Source organism: Vanacampus margaritifer, chromosome 4 (genome assembly GCF_051991255.1).
Source record: "Vanacampus margaritifer isolate UIUO_Vmar chromosome 4, RoL_Vmar_1.0, whole genome shotgun sequence".
Lineage (NCBI taxonomy): Eukaryota > Metazoa > Chordata > Actinopteri > Syngnathiformes > Syngnathidae > Vanacampus > Vanacampus margaritifer.
The window spans coordinates 32,017,638-32,034,595 of NC_135435.1; the positions used below are offsets into that span (position 1 = coordinate 32,017,638).

General features: G+C 41.2%; 4 protein-coding genes across 4 annotated transcripts; all 4 read right to left on the bottom strand.

Annotated features, from left to right (window-relative positions):
* Positions 1 to 336: 336 nt before the first annotated feature.
* LOC144050215 (uncharacterized) lies at positions 337 to 2,624 on the bottom strand. The gene is made up of 2 exons (XM_077563290.1): positions 2,237 to 2,624; positions 337 to 1,548 (listed from the first exon to the last, which is right to left on the bottom strand). The coding sequence occupies exons 1-2, from the start codon at positions 2,325 to 2,327 to the stop codon at positions 524 to 526; spliced, it is 1,116 nt and encodes a 371-aa protein (XP_077419416.1). The 5' UTR covers positions 2,328 to 2,624; the 3' UTR covers positions 337 to 523.
* A 1,387-nt stretch (positions 2,625 to 4,011) lies between these two features.
* LOC144050189 (uncharacterized) lies at positions 4,012 to 9,553 on the bottom strand. Its single transcript, XM_077563245.1, has 2 exons — positions 8,965 to 9,553; positions 4,012 to 5,729 (listed from the first exon to the last, which is right to left on the bottom strand). The coding sequence occupies exons 1-2, from the start codon at positions 9,092 to 9,094 to the stop codon at positions 4,303 to 4,305; spliced, it is 1,557 nt and encodes a 518-aa protein (XP_077419371.1). The 5' UTR covers positions 9,095 to 9,553; the 3' UTR covers positions 4,012 to 4,302.
* A 121-nt stretch (positions 9,554 to 9,674) lies between these two features.
* On the bottom strand, positions 9,675 to 13,140 carry LOC144050194 (uncharacterized). Its single transcript, XM_077563254.1, has 2 exons — positions 12,715 to 13,140; positions 9,675 to 12,068 (listed from the first exon to the last, which is right to left on the bottom strand). Exons 1-2 carry the CDS (start codon positions 12,836 to 12,838, stop codon positions 10,723 to 10,725), a joined length of 1,470 nt encoding a protein of 489 aa, XP_077419380.1. The 5' UTR covers positions 12,839 to 13,140; the 3' UTR covers positions 9,675 to 10,722.
* A 597-nt stretch (positions 13,141 to 13,737) lies between these two features.
* On the bottom strand, positions 13,738 to 16,749 carry LOC144050182 (uncharacterized). Its single transcript, XM_077563233.1, has 2 exons — positions 16,336 to 16,749; positions 13,738 to 15,789 (listed from the first exon to the last, which is right to left on the bottom strand). Exons 1-2 carry the CDS (start codon positions 16,460 to 16,462, stop codon positions 13,979 to 13,981), a joined length of 1,938 nt encoding a protein of 645 aa, XP_077419359.1. The 5' UTR covers positions 16,463 to 16,749; the 3' UTR covers positions 13,738 to 13,978.
* Positions 16,750 to 16,958: the final 209 nt, after the last annotated feature.

Here is a 16,958-nt window from a genome sequence, read left to right on the forward strand (position 1 = left end):
CCATTGCGATTGGTCTAGCGCCTCACGTGACCCCTGACCCCGCGCTGACCGGCTGGAACGTGAATACCTGCAGGGGGCGCTCTAAGCCTAGAGAAATGAGGGTAGGAGTTACAGGATGTGGAGATTGACGAATAAATAAAGTGTGGAGAAGTGAAATACATTGCTTGTCTGGTCCGTACTTCATTTTGCAAGTCAGATACAACAAGAGTTTATTTAATTTCCTATTAATTTTCAACACATTGAGGGAGAGCAAGAAGAGCAACGAAAAGAGCCTAAGCACTATCGTGAATGATGACCCCAAAATTGAAAAATCAAATACATTTGGGCACTCGCTACGCCAGCCTTTTCCGACCTTTATTGAGTCGATAAAAAAGTCATAAAAAAGCAAATGGGTCCAGTAGTAGCGCCTTCTACTATCAAGACCAACACCATTCTATTGTTCTCCCTGTCTCTATATGTCTGTCACTGGCCGATAGACTAACAAGGATACATGATTTGATCTTAACGGCTAATTTCATGTACGTCAGTCCTTGTTTAAGGGTAAGTGATTTGTTTCCATGTGTTTCATCAAGCCTGAACGATCAAGAAAACTGAAGCTGCAAACTGAGCACACAAAAGGTTTCTCGCCGGTGTGCGTTCTTTTGTGTTTTCTTACAGCTCCCTTTCTCGAGAATCTTTTACGACAAACTGAGCATGCAAAGGGTTTCTCTGCAGCATGTGTTCTTTTGTGTTTTCTTGCAGCTCCCTCTCTAGAGAATCTTTGACCACAAACTGAACAGACCAAATGTTTTTCCCCCGTGTGTGTTCTTGTGTGCATTATTAAATTTGTCTTTAAAGAAAATCTTTGACCACAAACTGAGCACGCAAAAGGTTTTCCACCGGTGTGAGTTCTGTTGTGTGCTGTTAAATTTGTATTTTTGGAGAATCTTTTACCACAAATTGAACAGGCAAAAGGTTTTTCTCCTGTGTGTGTTCTTGTGTGAGCTGTCAACGTGCCCCTTTGAGCGAATCTTTTACCACAAACTGTGCAGACAAAAGGTTTCTCACCAGTGTGCGTTCTTGTGTGCGTTGTTAAACTTGTCTTTACAGAAAATGTTTTACCACAATCCGAGCAAACAAAAGGTTTTACCCCAGTGTGCGTTCTTGCGTGTATGTTCAAATTTTCCTTACGAGAGAATTTTTTCCCACAAACTGAGCATTTAAAAGGTTTTTCTCCAGTGTGTGTTCTTGTGTGTATTTTCAACAATGATTTGTTGTAAAAAGTTTTGTCACACTCCGAACATTTCACACATTTGTTGTCAGTGTGACCTTTCATTTCGCCTCGGTCTTCAGTGTGGGGAGATTGTGACGTTAAGTTGTCACTATCTGACAGTGGAGCTAAGAGGCCGTCGGACGCCGATTCTCCACAGTGGTCTTCGTCACCTTCTTCACTCTTCACAAAGACGCCAGCCAATGGAAACTTGCTGATTTCGTCCTTCTGCTCTTCTTCTTTTATGAGCAGCCGCTCAAGCTCCTGCTGCTCTGGATGAAAATCATCTCTTGTGACATCTGCAGGACACAAGTAGATGCGCGCAAATGGTTCGGTGGGGTCAAGCTTTGTCATGTTGCGACTCTTAAGTTGCGTCTCATTAAGTCCGTATCATCAGCAACATCTCGGAAACTGCTTGCCTCAGTCAAGATCTGTGTTCATGATTTAACACTGAAGAAGAAACTGCATTCATGGCACAGTTCCATCTACCATAATAACTAAAGGCTTGTCTTACTTTTGCACCAAAAAAAGAAAAACAAATCGGAAGTATTGCCAAGATTTTCGACGTTTATAAAGCTGTGCGTCTTCTTACGTCTGGCGTAAAGAAAGAAAAAGAACATCATGCCGAGGAGGAGAGAATCAGGTATTGCAGCATTATTATTATTTTTTTTAATAATAGCAACAATTATATTAATCATAATGACGATGATGAAAATAAAATAATTAACCCATATAAAAAAATCAAGATCTAATAATAATAATAAAAACTACAAAATGAGAACACGCCCCTTAGAAAGGTACACTTCCAACAAGGTACGTACAGTGATGGCGAAATTGACCATTGAGAGACTAATACAACTGATCTTACCTTTATCTGTATTTAACGAGTCCATTTGTTACACTGTTTGCTTTTGTGTTTTTAGACAATACACTTTGCAGAAAGTAGTTGCTAAACAAGTGAGAGTAAGAACTAAGAAGTGCACCAACCTGCTGCCTCCTCCAGTGTTGGCTGGTTCTCCTCTTTGGGCCAACAAAGTTCCTCATCGTACTCTTCTTTCTTCACGCTTTTTGCACACATTTTCACACGATAATCACAACACTTTGCATTTAAGTTCTGGTGTCGCGCTCTTGATTAGCGGCTAGCAGCCATTGCTAAGCGAAGCGAAGCGAAGCTAAAGTAGACCGAGCAGCTTCAAAGTGCACCAAAACCAATTGATACGGACACAAATACTTGGCAAAGGATGATTTAGTCCAGTGACGTCATGATGAACGTATTGGGACGAGGATTCTGTACGTCCAGTCTTAATTCCGGAATAATTATTTGTGAGACTCGTGTTGTTGTGGTTGCGTATGCAGGCCGAAGAGCTACGCAGGACGGAAAGTCCACTTGGACAAACTAAATGTGACGCGCACCACACGACAAAAACGTGCAGTGCACTTTGGAGTCCCGGCAGATGTGTCAAACCCATATCCAGAAGGTAAAAAAAAAATTAAACACCAGCCACCCTTTAGGTCCACGAGTGCGCTGGAGCTGGCAAAATATGCAGGACTTCGTCCCTCGAGAACCGAGTTTGTCCTAACCCGTTGAAAATCCTCATTTTAAACTCTAACTGTAGTTTCAAAAACCTACTTTGAACCCCTAACCTTAGTTTGAAATACGAATTAAATAATAGAAATAAGAACGCAACTCATTTTATTGTCTAATCGTAGTAGTAATTATGATTTTTGTCAACAAACCAGCAGGTCTTACTGATGCAATACTGTAGGCAGGCAAAATCAATAAATAAATATTTGTGTTTTTATTTGATTTGATTTTTGGTCAAACGTGTTCACAGGGACAAATATCACGACCCAGTTGTTGTAAAGTGAATGGATTCTGAGAAGAAAAAGTTCTTATGGGTGCACAGTTTCTTTTCAGACAGAACCTTTTGGCGGTGCCGCCCAACATGAAGCTGCTGCTCTCGTTCCCGCTGGTGTGCAAATTTGAACGCGAGAGATCAATCTAGTCTTCGCCTAAACACATCCACACACAAAAAAAAAGCTATTCAAGTTATATTTATTGTTGAAAAAGTACAAAACATACAAAGCGTGCAGAGATGACGAATATCGCAGACAGAAAGTTAGACGAGTTGATGAGGTTTACGCTTCCGCATGTCCGGAACAAATATTATTGATATCAATGGAAAACAGTGGCAAAAGCCAAGCCATTCTTTCTTTCAAATTTCACAATGCAAAAGAGAATTCTTCATAAATCAGATTATTTGTAAATTCAGATTCCACTGGAAAGCGACGTTGGGAATGAGTCAAGAACGACATGACAGGAAGACGCTCACCAACAAATCTTATCCTATCAATTATGCTATCGATTGCACAGGGAATCCCCTCACTACTGCGTGTTACGTTTTTGAGGGGGACCAATACAGTTGATACAGACGCCTCGACCCACAACACTTGAGTTTGCCAAATTGAAGTTTGAACATGAGACGAACTTCAGAATAAACATTTGAATATTGCATTTCATATAAAGCAGGTTTGGGTGTTGTTGACTCTCACGGCCATCAATGGCTACTCCGCTGGAGCACACTATGCTAAGCTAAGCATTCAAACAAGCAATGAGAGGACATATAGTATTACATTACCTAACAAGAGATCCAGGTGGGCAACTTACAGGGTTTTGCTGGTCCATCATCGTCAGTCCGTCATTTTATTTGAACGCATACATTTTCGTCCACCAATTTTTTAAACAACTTTTCCCCCCCCCCCCCCCCCGCGTGCAGCACCGGACATCGAAGGGCATCACAGACCTATTATTGCTCAATCTCGCGTGGCTGAGCACCACTTGTCCCTCTAAGAAGCTGTACGCCGACCGCTCGGGGGCCGCATACGTCGCATGCCGGGGTCTCGCTCGTTATCGGAATTAGGCAGACAAATCGCTCCACCAAGTAAGAACGGCCATGCACCACCACCCACGGAATCGAGAAAGAGTGGTCAATCGGTCAATCCTGTGTGTGTCCGGGCCGGGCGAGGATTCCCGTGTTGAGTCAAATTAAGCCCTACATCACAGCCTCACTTGCTTCAGTTTGATCTTCACCGTCATCGTCAGTCTTGTCGCCAGCGCAAGCATGCTTCTTCAGCTGGTATTTATGAGAGAAGCTTTGATCACACACACAGCAACGGAACGGTTTCTCACCAGTGTGTCTGCGCATGTGTGGTATCAAACTTGCCTTCTGAGTTAATCTCTTACCACAAACTGAGCATGCGAATGGTTTTTCTCCAGTGTGTGTGCTCGTGTGTGATGTTAAACTTCTCTTTTCGGCAAATCTTTTACCACAAACAGAGCAAGCATAAAGTTTCTTCCCAGTGTGGCTCAATGTGTGCCGTGTTAAATTTGACTTTATGGCGAAGCTTTTACCACACACCGAGCAGGCAAAAGGTTTTTCTCCAGTGTGTGTTCTTGTGTGCATTGTTAAGCGTTTCTTTTCAGCAAATCTTTTCCCACAAACTGAGCAGGCAAAACGTTTCTCCAGAATGTGTGTTGTGTGTCTTAGTGCATGCCTCGTTAAATTCGACTTTACAGAGAAGCTTTTACCACAAACTGAGCAGAGATAAGGTTTTTCTCCTGTGTGTGTTCTTGCATGCATTGTTAAATCTATCTGTCGATTTAACTTTTTCCCACAAACAGAGCAAGCAAAGGGTTTCTTCCCTGTGTGTGTTCTTGTGTGCAATATTAATTTGTTCTTTGTAAAAAAACTTTCCCCACAAACTGAGCAGGCAAAAAGTTTCTCCCCCGTGTGTTCAATTGTGTGCCTTGTTAAATTTGCCTTCACAGAAAAACTTTGGCCACAAATTGAACAGACAAAAGGTTTCTCTCCAGTGTGTGCTCTAGTGTGTGATGTTAAATTTCTCTTATCAGTAAATCTTTTCCCACAAACAGAGCAGGCAAAACGTTTCTCCCCAGTGTGCGTTCTTGTGTGCCTTGTTAAATTGGACTTTAGAGAGAAGCTTCTACCACAAAATGAGCAGAGATAAGGTTTTTCTCCTGTGTGTATTCTTGTGTGTGCTAATAAATTTGTCTTAACAGAGAAGCTTTTACCGCAAACTGAGCAGCGATAAGGTTTCTCTCCAGTGTGTGTTCTTGCGTGTGATTTCAACAAATACTTCCTATAAAAGGTTTTGCCACAGTAAGGACATTTCAAACATTTGCTGTCCGCGTGACATGTCCTGCCACCTTTCGAGTCTTCATAATCGTCATCATCATCATCATCGGAGGAGTGTGACATGATGTTGTCGCCATCTGAAAGTGGCGCCATGGCGCCGTCCGTCTGTGATCCTCCACAGTCGTCTTCTCCATCACCTTCTTCAATCTTCACAGTGACGCCGCTTAATGGAAACTCGCTGATTTGACCCTTTTGCTCTTCCTCTTGAAGGTGAGGAAACTCCTGCTCCTGCTGCCCGGGACGAAGAACTTCATCAATGATGTCTGCAGGACACAAGACAAAAACATAGCTTAAAAAAGTCCAAACGTTTTCCCCCCCCACTGAATAAATTCACTTAAATCAAAGGTTGTATTTCATTCTTCTTCTTCTTCTTTTTTTTTTTTAAATATCGACCCTATATTTTTGAGACATAATTGCATTTATCAAAAGCTAAGCTCTTTCAACCTGTTTGAGTAATGTGATTGATTATTCATGACTTTAAAATGTTTAAAATATCCGTAAAAGCACAACTGAGTGATTTCACTAACAAAATATGGACAATATGTAACAGTTGGCAGCTCTGGCAAATTAGCACTAATATTAATGAAGAACTAACTTGATAATTGAATAAATCTTTCTGAGACAGCGTTTATCTTAAAATGGTCCAAATCTCTGATTTCTGTCGTCCTTCAAGAAAGCAGACTGATATTCTTTGTGTTGAATCAAAATAAGACATTTGCAAACACCTGCTTTGAGAACCACGGCCGATCAGCATTATAATTTCAGCAATGTTAGGACCAAACCAGTAATGGGAAGAAATCATTTAACCAGTATAACATTTAAAAAGAGCCAACATTAAAACTAATCAAAGCTTCTTGCGGACGACTGCACCTCCACCCACCTTCGAAACGGCTTGACAACTGCCTCACTTTTGCTTTGAACAATTGTATAAAAAGGGTCAAGGGACAGATAGTTTGTGTCCGTCTACAGCATTTATGCCCACAGCTCTGTATGAGGAGACTCCTCTGTCAGGAAGAAATTAGTTGGCTTCTAACTGGTCGTTGTTATTATAGTCCTTTCACGAAAACGAACACGTGTGGAACCTAGAAAATTAAAAGGGTCATTTTTACAATAAGGTTATGGAGAAAACAATCACCAATTTAATCAATTTCTACAATAATGGTTAATTGTTGTCTTAGTCAGAATAACGAGTAAGTGACATGTAGTTGAACCTGACGCCCAGAAGTGTAGCCCTTCGAACAGATGAATGACGTTTCATTTCATCTAAACTGGGTAAACTTTCCTTTTTAACCTTCGTCTTGTGTTAGGGTCGGCAGCGACCCGTTTTTAGGTTTAACATGCATAAAAGAACCATATAAATTAGTTTATTTCATCAAGGCTTTTTGACTTTGTCAGGAACCCCTATTTCAACAAAATAAAACAAAAAAAAAGTTTTTTACTATATTCTAAAATGCTCTGGTTGAAATTGTTACATTTGTGTTGTTAGGGTCGGTTTCGACCCAGTTATAAAAATAAGATTATAAAGCAATAATTAGATACAAAACTGGATTCATAATTGCACTGCCAGCCAACACACTGACAGCCAGCTCCTCTCCCAATCCTGTGAGCTGTAGGGGATTCTCATTTTGCCGTGTTTTCCAGTACACCTGCACAAAAACAAAACTAACAGAGATGGGCATGTCCTGACATGTAAGGTCAATTCATTCATTTGAAAGGTCATTTGACTTGCAGAGCCTTGCAATTGACTGGCAACCAGTTCAGGGTGTACCCTGCTTACTGCCCGAAGCCAGCTGGGATAGGCTCCAGCAACCCCGTGACCCTTGTGAGGACAAGCGGTAAAGAAAATGGATGGATGGATGGAAGGATGGATTTGACTTGCAGAGTGCACATCTCCAATTTGCAGCATACAAACATGAGAAGAAGATTTTCAGCGACCCAAGTTCTGGATAATCTTTTTGATGAAAATGAGGAAGAGGACACAGTTTCTGAGGAGGAAGACAATGTGGAGTATCAACCAGAAGACACAGACATATCTGATGAGTCTGATGAGGGGGTCACTGGTGGTGAAGCGCCTCCCACTGAAAGATTCAAATCCAAAAATGATAAGATCTTTTGGAGCTCAGTACCTCATGATGTACATGGTAGGGCAGCTGCTGCAAATGTCATAAAAATGACCCCTGGAATCACAATTTGCTGTGACAAGAGTCAGTGACATCAAGACATGTTTCGAGCTATTCATGCCATTGTCACTAAAAAGAGTCATCATGGCTATGACAAACGTTGAAGGAAAAAAAGTCCATGATGAATGTGGAAAGACATTGATGAGGAATATCTGGATGCTTACATTGGTGTTCTTCTTCTTGCTGGAGTGTACAGATCCTGCAATGAGGCCACTGATAGTCTCTGGGACGCATCGACAGGCAGAAATATTTTCCGGGCAACAATGTCACTTCAGACCTTTCGAATGATATCAAGAGTCCTCAGATTTGACAACCGAAATAGCAGAGCAATTTCTGACAAGCTTGCCCCCATCAGGGATGTCTGGGAGAGATGGACGCAACTCCTTCCACTGATGTTCAACCCAGGGCCAGAGGTGACAGTCGATGAACGTCTTGTCCCTTACCGAGGAAAACGCCCCTTCCGGCAATACATACCCAGTAAGCCAGGGAAGTACGGCATAAAAATCTGGGCAGCCTGCGATGCAAAAACCAGCTATGCATGGAAGCTACAGATTTACACAGGCAAAGCTGCGAGTGGCATTCCTGAGAAAAAACAAGGAAAACGTGTGGTCCTCGATATGACTACTGGACTGCAGGGTCACAATATCACTTGCTTTTCATTTTGTGTTTATATTAAAGTTCTACTGCTGAAAAAATACTTTTTTGCATTTTTCTTGAAGTAAATATACATGGGTCGAAATCGACCCGTAACACCATAGATGTTACTATAGTCAATAATATTTAAATAAATAAATAAATAAAACAAATTAATTTAAGAGATGTGTTCTAATAGCCCCCAGTAATAGTCAGGTAACACAACAACCTTGTATTTATTTATATGATTCTCTTGGTGTTTATTTTATCAATTTTTTTTAATTGAAATCGAGGGGTATATTGACAAAAAAGGTCCAGAAGCCCACACCAACAACATTAAAACTAATATTTTCATGGATAAGGAAGCCTAACAAGCCAACCAAGAGATGAGAAATAAATTGGATGATATCTACTTGTTTTTAGTGTATTTTACAGCTGATTTAAGACACGGGTCGAAACCGACCCGTTAACATAAGAGATGGTAACAGAAAGTTAACACAAGACGAAGGTTAATTACGAGCTTGGATCCGGAACGAATAAAACTCGCAAACCAAGGCACCATACAATTGTATAAAAAAAAATAAGTCGTGTCAAAGTATGAAAGTTACATGGATCAAAACGACAAAATAAACACATGAATATTTGCGCTGCTTAATAACCAAGAGAAAGTCAGAAGAGAACGAACCTGATCGGCGCAGCACAACTCGAGGCTGCTTGCAAATCGCGTTCTCCCTTTGACGACGTTGCCGCTTGGTCTCTTTCGTCCGACACATTTCCCCCTCGTACTCTTCTTTTTTCATGCTTGTTGTGCACATTTCCGCACGAGAATCAACAACATTTTAAATCACACTGGATCTCTGCTGAGCGAAGTGCTGAGTGCAAACAAAACGTAACTCAGCTAAGCTAAAGTAAGCTAAGCTAAATTAAGCTAAGCTAAGATAAACACGCTTGAGAAGCGTGACGAGTTCACCAGGACACGAAAATTGGATGAAAAATGCTTTCGTCCAGTAAAGCAGGAACGAGCGTCTTGGAGACGTTTTAGTACGTTCCGCACAATTCGGGAAAAGTATTTCGTGAACCCGTGTATTTACGTTAAAAGTGCACGGAAGTAGATCTTAGCGGAAGTAGGACGGCAATTGTCACGTGACGTGGCCGAGCTACGTCATGCAGCCGACAAATTCGGATCACTTTATTTGAACACAGGCTACATACGTTTTTCACATTTTGCTGACTTGCTCATTTTTTTCATTTTCTTATCTCTCTTTTTTTTTTAGCGCGGCTTAACTTTAATTTACCAAATGAAAGAAGAGAACAATACACAGTTTTACTCACACGTTTGATTACGCAGGCAGAATTTGTAACGTGAACTTTCTTTAAAGAAAACATGAAAGGTCATGCAAAACACATTCCATGTTCATTTCAATACAATTCAAATGAAAGTACAAGTTGGCATTTCAGAAAAAAAACAAGCCACAAATTCTACAAAACAAGAAAAATATTGAGATGGTCATCATTCAGTCATCTTTTTTAAATAAAACAAAACAAAACAACTGTACACCGCAGCAGTGATACGCATTGGTTGACTTTTGTTACCTGACAATAAAAAATGCCAAACATGTTTGAAATGGGGCGGCACGGTGGATGACTGGTTAGCACGTCCGCCTCCCAGTGCAGAGGACGTGAGATCGAGTCCGGGCTTCGGGCTTCGGCCTTCCTGGGTGGAGTTTGCATGTTCTCCCCGTGCTTGCGTGGCTTTTCTCCGGGTACTCCGCTTTGCTCCCACATTCCAAAGACATGCATGGCAGGTTGATTGGACACTCCAAATTGTCCCGAGGTGTGATCGTGAGTATGGTTGTTGGTCTCTGTGTGCCCTGCGATTGGCTGGCAACCAGTTCAGGGTGTACCCCGCCTACTGCCCGAAGCCAGCTGGGATAGGCTCCAGCAACCCTTGTGAGGAAAAGCGGCCAAGAAAATGGATGTTTGAAATGTTTTTTATGCTTTGTTTTTTTCATGTGACTTATCTGAGACCTCTATTAGCTTGTCCAGAAACCATCACTATTCTTCCCGGAGTCCACCAATTTGACCGATTGATTCCATGCAGATGCAAATACAACTTACTTCGATATCATACATATCACAATTAACACACACTAAATGATTTTTCGGACCTCCAGAAATTTGAGTTGACTAACCCAAACGCATGCAAAACGATGTCACCAAATTCAGTGAACCACATCTTGTCCCTCTATAAGGGCTTTTTCAAGCTTCGTAGCTTTTTCCCCATTGGTTTTCATCCTAATAGATGATCGGCAACTTTCCATCTATCAATGCTTTCACAAATTCTCCAAATTGAGTCAACTATACAGACTAGAGTTGGAAATTCCCGCTGTGATGATTTGGTAGTAGAGAACGATTCCCAACGAAGCGTCAGCCTCTCCACGGTTTATTTTGCCACTTCATTGTCTGCTGCTTTCAGCCCACGACACTTGTGTTTGCTGACTAGACTCTGCTGATTGAATCTTTTGTCACACACGCTGCAACTGTACGGTTTCTCACCAGTGTGTATCATTGCGTGTGTTTTTAAGTTGGACTTTTTGATAAATATCTTCCCACAAACTGAGCATGGAAAAACATTCTCGCCAGTGTGTATTCTTGTGTGTACTGCTAAAGACTTCTTAATAGAGAATCTTTTACCACAAACTGAACAGGCAAATGGTTTCTCACCAGTGTGCGTTCTCGTGTGTGCCGTTAAATCTTCCTTCTGAGCAAATCTTCTACCGCAAATTGAGCAAGCATATGGTTTATCTCCAGTGTGTAATCTTGTGTGTCTTATTAAATGTGTCTTTGAAGAGAATCTTTTACCACAATCTGAGCAGCAGTAAGGTTTTTCTCCTGTGTGTACTCTCAGGTGCATTTTAAGACCTTCCTGGCAGAATCTTTTACCACAAATTGAGCAGGCAAACGGTTTCTCACCATTATGTCTTCTTATGTGCCTTCTTAAATTTGCCTTTATAGAGAATTTTTCGCCACAAATTGAGCAGGGAAAGGGTTTTTCACCAGTGTGGGTTTTCGTGTGCCTTAATAAATGTGCGGCGTTACGGAATCTCTTGCCACAAACTTCACAGGGATAAGGCCTTTCTCCCGTGTGTGTTCTTGTGTGCATTTTTAAGAGTCTTTTTAAAGAAAATCTTTTGCCACAGAGTAAGCAGGAAAAGGGTTTTTCGCCGGTGTGTGTTGTTGTGTGTATTTTCAAATCTCCACTTCGCCTGAATCTTTTACCACAAACTGAGCAGACGAAAGGTCTTTCTCCAGTGTGCACCATGGAGTGCTTCTTTAAAGATTGCTTTAAAGTGAACCTACTGCCACAAACTGAGCAGGCAAAAGGTTTTTCTCCACTGTGTGATCTTGTGTGTATTGCCAACAATGACTTTGAGGGGAAAATTCTGTCACAGTGAGAACAAGTATAACGATGTTTGTATCTGTGCCATTTGTCATGAATTTTGGCCTGTTGTACTTCATCATCATCATCGTAGTTTGAAGAGTGTGAGGTTACGTCACCGTCGTCTGACTGGGATTCTCCAAAGTGGTCTCCATCATCTCCTTCACTCTTCACCATGACACCATTCACTTGAATACTGACTTCATTTTCCTGCTCTTCTTCCTTAATGTGAGGGTGCTCTTGCTCCTCCTCCTTTTTAATCTGAGGGAAATCTGGCTCCTTCGCCTCTTCTTTGATGTGGGGGTACTCTGGCGGCTGCTGCTGCTCAGGACGAAGATATTCATCAACGTCTGCAGGACAAAAGAAGACAAACACATGGTTTGCTGAGGTAATAATAAGAAGAAGAATGATAATGGTGATGATACACCCCTTTTTAGAAAATGAAGATACATTCCCGATCATAAAATTGTTCAAATGCCAGATTGCGTAAAAAGAAAATGAAGAAAATTTCAAATCATTTTCCAGCAATAATGTGAGCTATGATCAGAAGCCAAATGAGAAGGAATCAAATCTTTCCAGAGGGGATCACACTTTATTGATGTCATTATTTTAAATTCATCTTAATTGGTTTCATGTGCGTTGTTTTTTGTAATATTTTTCCCAGTGCCTTGTTGAACCGCCCTTTGATTGTACCGACCTGTGTTAAATGCCACAATGTTTATACAATCGCCCGTCCCCCCCCACCCCACACTCACACAAAAAAAGCGTTCACGATCTAACGTGGCAAAAATTGCGTTGATTAGCGCTCTCTTGAACAATTTCTCGTGCAATCCACAGCAAATTAACGCTAGGTGGCAAAATAGAACCACTGCGAAAAAAAATTGGGGGTAAATGTATGTGCCTGATTATAACAAAAAACACTAAATGAACAAAGGACTCGTTGATAAGAAATGAACGTTGTGATTAAACAAGGGAGAAAGAAAGAAATGAACAAACCTATTCTGTGCAATACGAGTCGAGGCTGCTTGCAAATGGCGATCAGCAATTGACGTTTTCGCTCCTTCTCCTCTTTTGTTCGACAGAGTTCCTCCACATACTCTGTTGTCGTTCTTGCACACATTTTGACACGAAGACTTCCCAACTCACATTTAACCTCCGTTTAGCGATGTGTCGTGCACACAAGGCGTCTCTTCTTTGTTAGCAACTAGCAAGCTAAGCTAAAATAAGCTAAGCTAGGCTGAGAAGCTTCAACGTGCACGGAGACGACTTTATCTGCAATGAAGGCTGAACAAATGTTCTGTGTCCAGTTCCGTTGAGATGGACGTACTGCATCCACTCGACGCTAATGGGGTTCAAATAGTAATTCACAAACAATATTTTAGTAACACTAGTGTGGATGTGTGCGCACGCAGACCAGCGCTCCAAAAGTACGGCAACTGCACTTGGTCAAAATGCTTGTAGCTTTGAGAGTAGTTTGCCACCTACTGGCCTGTAATGATTACTGCAACGTCAGTCAATCAGGGGGTCACCAACGTTCTTCTTATGGAAAACAGCAAGCCCCCAAGGACTTCCTGAGGAGCCCCGCGGGCCTGTTCCAAAAATGTCTCACCAGATATAGAACATTGTTATTTTGTAGTAATGTTGCATTAGTGATTATTTTGAAATGTAGACACTACAAGAGTTATATGAAAATAAAAGTGTTGCACATTTAACTTGATCTGTTTCCTAATTATCGTGAGAAATCACTAAGATGTATTCTGCTAAATGTCGTCTTAGATTCTTCTTTTAGTGAGATGTAGTATGTGAATGTATATTGTTTATTTCCTTTACCAAATTCTTCTCTCCAGCACTTTGAGCTCATCAAGTGTAAAATAGAAACACAAATATGACAGTTAAAAACAGAATAAGGGACACCAAATGGCAAATTCAGAACTGAAAAATGTTTAATAAAGAAAGAGAAATTGAAAAGCAAAAGATGATTTTCTTCAAGTCTTCTCATCTCAATATGACAAACAGTGTGCAGTAAAACTTCAGAATCAGGGACAAAATTCCACCAACAGGCCATAAATTACATACAGATTGCCGAAAAAGAAAATAAAGAATAAAAAAAAATATCCTTTACAAACAATTTTCAGTATAAGTATACGTTGTGAAACTATAGAGGTGGAACTATCTGATATTATCAATGGTATCGAAAAAAGTTTGTTTTCTTGGCTGATGGGAAATAAGCTTTCACTCAGTTAATGTTTCTGTTCACACACTACAACGGAACGGTTCTTTTGCCAATGTGTGTCCTTGCATGTGTTGTTAAATTCCCCCTCAAAGAGAAGCGTTGGCCACAAACCAGGCAGGCAAAAGGTTTCTCCACACTGTGCGCCTTTGCATGTGCTTTTAAATGTCGCTTTGCAGAAAAGCTTTGACCACAAATTAAGCAAACAAAGGGTTTCTCCCCAGTATGAGTTTCCATGTGGCTTGTTAAGTTTTCCTTCTTCTGGAATCCTTTGCCACAAAATGAGCAGGAAAAAGATTTCTCGCCAGTGTGTCTTCTTGCGTGTTTTGTTAAATCGTCCTTCTGAACAAATCTTTTGCCACAAATTGAACAAACAAATGGTTTAGCTCCAGTGTGTATTCTTGCGTGTACTGTTAAAGTTGACTTTTTAAAGAAACTTTGACCACAAATTGAGCAAGCAAATGATTTATCTTCAGTGTGTCTTCTTAAGTGTCTTGTTAAATTTGCATTTTGCGTGAACCTTTTGCCACAAGCTGAGCAGGCATACGGTTTTTCACCGGTGTGTGTTCTTACGTGGTTTGTGAAACTTCTTTCATCGGGAAATCTTTTACCACAAACAGAGCAGGACAAAAGCCTCTCGCCCGTGTGTCGTCTTGTGTGTTTTGTGAAATCTTCCTTCCGAGTGAATCTTTTGCCACAAACTAAGCAAGCAAATGGTTTATCTCCGGTGTGTATTCTTGTGTGTCTTGTTAGATTTGCGTTTTGAGTGAAACTTTCACCGCAAACTGAGCAAGAAAAGGGTTTAATTCCACTGTGTGTCCTTGTGTGTACTGTTAACGTTGACTTTTTAGAGAAACTTTTATCACAAACTGTGCAGGAAAAATGTTTCTTTCCAGCGTCTGTTTGTGTGTGTGATGTTAAAAATGACTTTGAAGAGAAACCTTTACTACAAACTGATTCTGATTCTTCGAGAGCAGTTTTACCAGCGCACTTGTGTATCTTCACATAGTTCTTACTCGAGAATCTTTTCGAACACACACTGCAACTGAATGTTTTTATTCCAGTGTGTGTTCTTGTGTGCATTGTTAAATATCTCTTGACAGAGAATCTTTTGCCACAAATTGAACAGACAAAAGGTTTCTCCCCAGTATGTATTCTTGTATGACTTGCTAATGTTCCATTTGTACGGAATCTTTTACCACAAGCTGAGCAGGCAAAATGTTTTTCTTCAGTGTGTGTTTTTGTGTGCTTTGCTAACTGTGTCTTTGTACAGACTGTCTTTCCACAAACTAAACAGGCAAAAGGTTTCTCTCCAGTACGGATTTGCGTGTGTGATCTCCAACCCCACTTTGACCGAAACGTTTTCCCACACTGCGAACACTTCCAGCATCTGTTGCCAATGTGATATGTCCTATTACCTTGCGCGTGATCATCATCATGGCCAGCAACGTCAACGTCAACGTCAACGTCAACGTCAGTGTCAGAAGAGTGTGACGTGACGCTGTCACTGTCTGATAGTGGAGCGAGGAGACCGTCGCCTTGTACTCCTCCATCACCTTCCGCAGTCATGTGTCGACTTGAGCTGCTGCTTGGACGCTCCACCCCTCTGTCCTCTTCACTTCCAACTTTGTCTTCATCATCTTCACTCTTCAAAGGGCCAAAGGTCAACGGTCGCTTGCTAAAATCCTCTTCCTCCTTGATGTGGGGGTGCTCCCCCTCCTCTTTGACAAGGGAAGACCCTTTCCCCTTCTCGTCCTCTTCAATGAATTGATTTGCCTCTGCTTCCTTTTTTGTGAGAAGGGCGGGTGGCTCCTGCTGCCCGAGATGGTCTTCACTCAAGTCTGCAGAACACAAAAAGACAAACGCACACAGTTTGGTAAAGCCAAATCTCATGGTGTGGCTCTACACATCGACTGCAATGGCATACTTGCATTCAAATGTTATATGTTGCTTTTGATCGCTAACATGTGAAGCCCCTAAAGCCCCACCTTCATATCACTGTATTTCCTAACCAGGAGTACGTGGAAACGTGTATATAAGCCGCGGGACAGTCACACCAAAACCACAACAGCCGTTTCCCGCGTGTGAACTTGAGCGTCTCATTCGAGATCAGATGTGCTGATGAAAAGTCAAACTGCAATTAAGGCTCTAAATATTCTTCTTGTTCAGTATTTGTTCCTAATATTGAAAGTTTAAATGCCTGTTCGAAGAAGGCGACGACTTGTTGGATAAGGTTTAAAGAGGCCTCATTTAAAGGTGCTCCAGTTTTGTTGTTGTTGTAGTAAATGTTATCATTTATATCCCACAAACGTTTACATTTTTTTTATTTTGAATTCTCATGACATGCCACAAGTTAGTCAACAAGTGATCGTAAGAAGTGAACAAACCTGCTCTGTGCAACGCATCTTGTGGTTCCAACTTGTAAACGGCGCCCAGAAGTTGACATTCGTTCTCTTCTTTTGGGCCACAAACTTCCTCCTCGCACTCTTCTTCTTTCACTGTTTTTGTATACATTTTCACGCGATGGTCACAAGACTTGATCTCTACTCAGCGACGAGTACGCGAACAAACATGTCTATTTGTTAGCAACTAGCAAACTAAGATAAGCTATCTCAGAAGTCGAAAAAATTCCTCGTGCACCGAGGCGACTTCGTTCGGACACGAGGATTCAACGAATCCTCATTTAGTCCAGATAATAAATTAGACTCGGATATACTGCATCGACGCGTTTACATAATAATTCGTTTTTTGTGCTAAATGGAGATGACCCGGAAGTACTTGGAGGAAAGGTCGTTGGAACCGCGCTTTAAAAAGGTGCTTTGATGGATGCTGTGCGGGTGAGTTTCACACTAGGGATTGTAAACATATACGATATTAATAATAAGAATCGTATTTTAATTTAAACGAGCTCACCAGTGATGGGACATCCTTCTAGGAATATTGTAGGCCTACAAGTAATCATTTAAAAAACGTAAAGAATATTGAAATTAAGCGTTGTTTACTCATATTT